This window comes from Myotis brandtii, unplaced genomic scaffold, assembly GCF_000412655.1.
Source record: "Myotis brandtii unplaced genomic scaffold, ASM41265v1 scaffold76, whole genome shotgun sequence".
NCBI classification, from domain to species: Eukaryota; Metazoa; Chordata; class Mammalia; order Chiroptera; family Vespertilionidae; genus Myotis; species Myotis brandtii.
In genome coordinates this window covers 352,363-358,362 of record NW_005371037.1, presented here as the reverse complement: position 1 = coordinate 358,362, position 6,000 = coordinate 352,363, and the positions used below count along the sequence as shown (strand labels likewise).

The 6,000-nt window shown below is 41.3% G+C and overlaps 1 protein-coding gene across 1 annotated transcript in view; it reads left to right on the top strand.

Annotated features, from left to right (window-relative positions):
- PIWIL4 (piwi-like RNA-mediated gene silencing 4) overlaps positions 1-6,000 on the top strand; it is a 44,795-nt gene that overhangs the window by 25,739 nt on the left and 13,056 nt on the right. The window contains exon 12 of the mRNA XM_014530673.1: positions 1,972-2,156. Coding sequence (XP_014386159.1) covers positions 1,972-2,156 — 185 coding nt within the window. The remainder of the gene's footprint in view (positions 1-1,971; positions 2,157-6,000) is intronic.

Genomic DNA, 6,000 nt, shown 5'->3' with positions numbered 1-6,000 from the left:
CAAATTTTTGTGCACTGGGCCTCTAGTTTGATATAAACTGACATGTCTAAACTAATGTAACTGAGCAACGAAAGGTTTGTGTTGGCAGAATACAGATTTTTTTCATCATTTCTTTTTGATAATCTATTCCAAATTACCAACACCTTACTGGAGAAGCTGAGGGAAAAACTACTTTTAAAAACAAAATGTAGTTTTGTAAAGTACTAATATGTAGGCCCCTGTTAGGACTTTGGTCAGGAGTCAATGAAGAGAAGCTCAATTTTAGTTCCACATATAAAGCAGGATTTAAATATTTAAAATTATTTGTCTCATCATCTCTGTAAGTAAAGTCCTGTTTGTCAGAGATTTTCTTGCATTTTTTGGCCTGGAAACAGGTCTCCATAGACAGAGCACTAAAACGAAGAGGCTGCCCCCTAGAGGTGGTGGGGGATGGCTACAGGTGGCTGGGTCATTGACGTCTTGACCAATTCTGCTTTTCTGAATTGGGTTCCAGGAAATGAGTAAACTAAAGGTTCATGGACACCAGAGTGGGCCTTGGGCATTTGTCCTTGGTCTCCTTCCAGCCCTTACAGGTGGGAGTGTAGGTGAGAGGGCCATGGCTCTCCTCATACTGGCTGTAATGGGAAGGAATAAACGTTGGCTCCAGACAGAACCATTCATGGGAGGGCTAACCCTCCCCCCTCGTTGTCAGGCTAAGGTCTCCTCTTGGAGCTGAGTCCCTGCCTCACCACCTAATGTCAAGGCATCGTGAGGATAGCTGGTGGTTGAAAGTCAGAGTGCTTGGTGGGAAGTGCCCTGGCTGAAATGTCAAGACCAGCATTCTGAACCTGTCACAGCTACCAACTGCTCCATAGCCTGTCTCAGCCACAGCTTTGGAGTCTGTAAAACAAGAGGATGATAATGCTTCTTAAACATGAATGTGCAGATGAATCACCTGGCGACTTAGTAAAATGCAGATCCTGATTCAGTGGGTCTGGGGCAGGGCCCAGAACTAGGTGTTTCCAACAAGTGCACAGCAGCTAGCCATGCTGCTGAAGACAACAGTTTGAGGAGCAAGGGAGTAGATTCCAGTGTGGTTCTTCTAAATTCTAACAGTGGCTCTTCCCAGCTCACCATACCAAGGACACTTCTATTCAATTTCAGCCCAAGGATATAAGCAGAAGACTAGTAACTAGCGTGCCAGTCTCATGACTCCCCTCTTTAGTGTAGGGAGCTTGTTTTCCCTAGTCACCTGGGGAACCTCCTGAGTGAGCAAGGAGCTTGCGTCCTGGCTCATCTTTACTCCTAGATGTAGCTACTCCTTGTATACATATATTCTTAACTGCCCTGTAGGGTTTGTTGGTTTTTACTATGAGGACCTGGAGTATCACTGATCAGCATTTTCTGCTTGACCTATCTAGATGCCTAGAGCCGTGGTCGGCAAACCGCGGCTCGTAAGCCACATGCAGCTCTTTGGCCTCTTGAGTGTGGCTCTTCCAAAAAATACCACGTGTGGGCGCGCACGTACAGTGGGATTGAAACTTCGTGGCCCATGTGCAGAAGTCGGTATTTTGTGGAAGAGCCACACTCAAGGGGCCAAAGAGCTGCATGTGGCTTGCGAGCCGCAGTTTGCCGACCACTGGCCTAGAGTAAAGAGACCAAATTGGACAGTCTGCTCACCTGAGCCATTCATAGTCAGGATCAGAGATCCTTACAGCTGGAAGGGAACCTAGAGATCGTTGAACCAGACCCCCTTTTTTGTGCACAGTGGAGGCCTGTGAAGTAAAGGGACTTGTCTAAGGCTCTGCAGCCATGAGTGGCCGACCTGGGGAGATGCTCAGATGCCTCCACTGCAGAGCTTGTATCAGTGTTTCGAATCTGAATAGCAAATGGTACTCAATAGTTAAGACAATGTGGACCATCTTCACACTCTTTATTGGATTGTTTTCTGAATAAAATGTTCAGCCCTATTATGATCATTATTTTTCCCAGTGTCAACCTGTGTCTGCTGCTGATTGGTCCAAGGATATTCGAAGTTGCAAGCTGTTAAATGCACAGTCTCTGAATAAATGGCTGATTATATGTAGCAGCAGAGCTGAAAACGTGATTGAGAACTTTCTGAGCTGCTTGAGAAGAGTTGGAAGTTCCATGGGGTTTAATGTGGACTATCCCAAAATGTGAGCATGTCAGTCACCCAACCTTTCTTCTATGTGTTTAGTTTGGTTAGAATCTAGGAAATAAGAGCTGATTTAGCTATAAAAGCTTCTTTATCTCAGCAAAGTTTCCTAATATAAAGTGCCAAGAAGATAGCTCTAAGTAAATAGACGTTTGCAATGATCAAATTTTCATATAGTTTAAATATACTTTATGTTGGTCTTTGTAAAACTTATTTTTTCAGTTTTTTAAGGCAATAGTCTCATTACTTCAAAGTCTTTCAGTAGTAATTCGGGTATAAATCCATATCTTGCCCTGTCAACTTTTTTCTTTAATTCTTTCATATTAGTTATTTATAAAATTTAATAGCAAGTGGGATATGAAAAAAATGAAAGTTGCATTTCCTGACTTATTTGGTAAATTTTATGCTTTACAATTGAATGTAAAAATAGATCTGAAATAAGTTTTTCTGATGCTGTCACTTTAGTATAAAATGAGTCATTTACATAGTTTTCTGATAAAACCAAGGCCATTCATTTAGTTCTTCAACATTTATTGAGTATCTACTCTATGTTAGATAATGCCGGTTTGGGGGGCGGGGGGATGAGAAAGACAAATTAATTGCTTTTCTTTTAGTAAGGGATCCAGACATAGCCAAGCACACTCCAAACTGAACATTGTTTTGCTTTTAAAAAAGTCATAAAGTTGATCATGTCTCATTTTATTGAGCTTGATATGCTTAGCAAGGAGCTTTTTCTATCCTTAGTAGGGATACTTCTTTTCTTGTGATGGTGGAGATGCAATGTCCTCATTGGCAGGATGGGAAATTATTCTTTAAACACATAGTTGCTAATTAATTACATCAGCATTGTTGAAAACCACAGATCTTCCCAAAGTCTCATTTTACAACTCAGTTTAGAATTCTCCTCTTACCAAATCTGTTAACAGATTGCCTGGTTTGAGTTTCACTTGCTCTAATTTCTCTTAAACCTAATTAATAAGGCAGGGAAAGACTAATGGAAGAAGCCACAGTCAACAGACCTTGCGCTGGCACCTTTCTCACACCAGTTCCACCAGCAAGACCGTTGCTTATGTTCTGTCCCTGGACAGTTTTATTTGAAAGCCCGTATTTTGTTCCATCTTTCCCCCCTTCCCCCAATGAAGGATCCATTTACCCGTCAGACTTATTATGTGCATAGTTTCTCCCACCTGAAACATTTGCCAGATGACTGGGGAAGGAATGGACAGTGAGCTAGCGGTCTTTGCATTCAAGAGATTGAACTGGAGAAGTCAGAGGCATTTAGTCGTTTTAACAGAGCTGTAAACCTTCCGACAGCTCACTGGAATCAGCAAGCAGGAGACAGTGGTCCTGCCCCCTGCTGGGCAAGTTTTAAAAGGTCACAGGGCATTGGGGCAGTCCAGTCATAGACACTCAAGAGAGTCTGCCAAAAAATACCATGTGTGGGCGCGCACGTACAGTGGGATTGAAACTTCGTGGCCCATGTGCAGAAGTCGGTATTTTGTGGAAGAGCCACACTCAAGGGGCCAAAGAGCTGCATGTGGCTTGCGAGCCGCAGTTTGCCGACCACTGGCCTAGAGTAAAGAGACCAAATTGGACAGTCTGCTCACCTGAGCCATTCATAGTCAGGATCAGAGATCCTTACAGCTGGAAGGGAACCTAGAGATCGTTGAACCAGACCCCCTTTTTTGTGCACAGTGGAGGCCTGTGAAGTAAAGGGACTTGTCTAAGGCTCTGCAGCCATGAGTGGCTGACCTGGGGAGATGCTCAGATGCCTCCACTGCAGAGCTTGTATCAGTGTTTCGAGTCTGAATAGCAAATGGTACTAAATAGTTAAGACAATGTGGACCATCTTCACACTCTTTATTGGATTGTTTTCTGAATAAAATGTTCAGCCCTATTATGATCATTATTTTTCCCAGTGTCAACCTGTGTCTGCTGCTGATTGGTCCAAGGATATTCGAAGTTGCAAGCTGTTAAGTGCACAGTCTCTGAATAAATGGCTGATTATATGTAGCAGCAGAGCTGAAAACGTGATTGAGAACTTTCTGAGCTGCTTGAGAAGAGTTGGAAGTTCCATGGGGTTTAATGTGGACTATCCCAAAATGTGAGCATGTCAGTCACCCAACCTTTCTTCTATGTGTTTAGTTTGGTTAGAATCTAGGAAATAAGAGCTGATTTAGCTATAAAAGCTTCTTTATCTCAGCAAAGTTTCCTAATATAAAGTGCCAAGAAGATAGCTCTAAGTAAATAGACGTTTGCAATGATCAAATTTTCATATAGTTTAAATATACTTTATGTTGGTCTTTGTAAAACTTATTTTTTCAGTTTTTTAAGGCAATAGTCTCATTACTTCAAAGTCTTTCAGTAGTAATTCGGGTATAAATCCATATCTTGCCCTGTCAACTTTCTTCTTTAATTCTTTCATATTAGTTATTTATAAAATTTAATAGCAAGTGAGATATGAAAAAAATGAAAGTTGCATTTCCTGACTTATTTGGTAAATTTTATGCTTTACAATTGAATGTAAAAATAGATCTGAAATAAGTTTTTCTGATGCTGTCACTTTAGTATAAAATGAGTCATTTACATAGTTTTCTGATAAAACCAAGGCCATTCATTTAGTTCTTCAACATTTATTGAGTATCTACTCTATGTTAGATAATGCCGGTTTGGGGGGCGGGGGGATGAGAAAGACAAATTAATTGCTTTTCTTTTAGTAAGGGATCCAGACATAGCCAAGCACACTCCAAACTGAACATTGTTTTGCTTTTAAAAAAGTCATAAAGTTGATCATGTCTCATTTTATTGAGCTTGATATGCTTAGCAAGGAGCTTTTTCTATCCTTAGTAGGGATACTTCTTTTCTTGTGATGGTGGAGATGCAATGTCCTCATTGGCAGGATGGGAAATTATTCTTTAAACACATAGTTGCTAATTAATTACATCAGCATTGTTGAAAACCACAGATCTTCCCAAAGTCTCATTTTACAACTCAGTTTAGAATTCTCCTCTTACCAAATCTGTTAACAGATTGCCTGGTTTGAGTTTCACTTGCTCTAATTTCTCTTAAACCTAATTAATAAGGCAGGGAAAGACTAATGGAAGAAGCCACAGTCAACAGACCTTGCGCTGGCACCTTTCTCACACCAGTTCCACCAGCAAGACCGTTGCTTATGTTCTGTCCCTGGACAGTTTTATTTGAAAGCCCGTATTTTGTTCCATCTTTCCCCCCTTCCCCCAATGAAGGATCCATTTACCCGTCAGACTTATTATGTGCATAGTTTCTCCCACCTGAAACATTTGCCAGATGACTGGGGAAGGAATGGACAGTGAGCTAGCGGTCTTTGCATTCAAGAGATTGAACTGGAGAAGTCAGAGGCATTTAGTCGTTTTAACAGAGCTGTAAACCTTCCGACAGCTCACTGGAATCAGCAAGCAGGAGACAGTGGTCCTGCCCCCTGCTGGGCAAGTTTTAAAAGGTCACAGGGCATTGGGGCAGTCCAGTCATAGACACTCAAGAGAGTCTGATTGTACATAAAGAAAGTGGATTTGGAAATTCCTCTGTGTGGGAATTATTTCTGTAGCCTCTGACCCCTGACTTAATGTAAGCACAGAACAGATCATTGATAAGCACTTGCTGACTGATTGATTAAGGCTTCAAACAAGCTGTCACGAAGGGGGGAAATCTTTTAGTCTGAATCATACAGTTTCAAGGTTAGCTGAATATGTTGGTCTCATTAACCTGATGATTTTGAAACATTCATTTTAAAATTCTTATGGAGATTTGGTATTAGAGAAATCTTACTCCTAGTTTAACTTGAATCCTGTTTCAGACACTTGCTATTG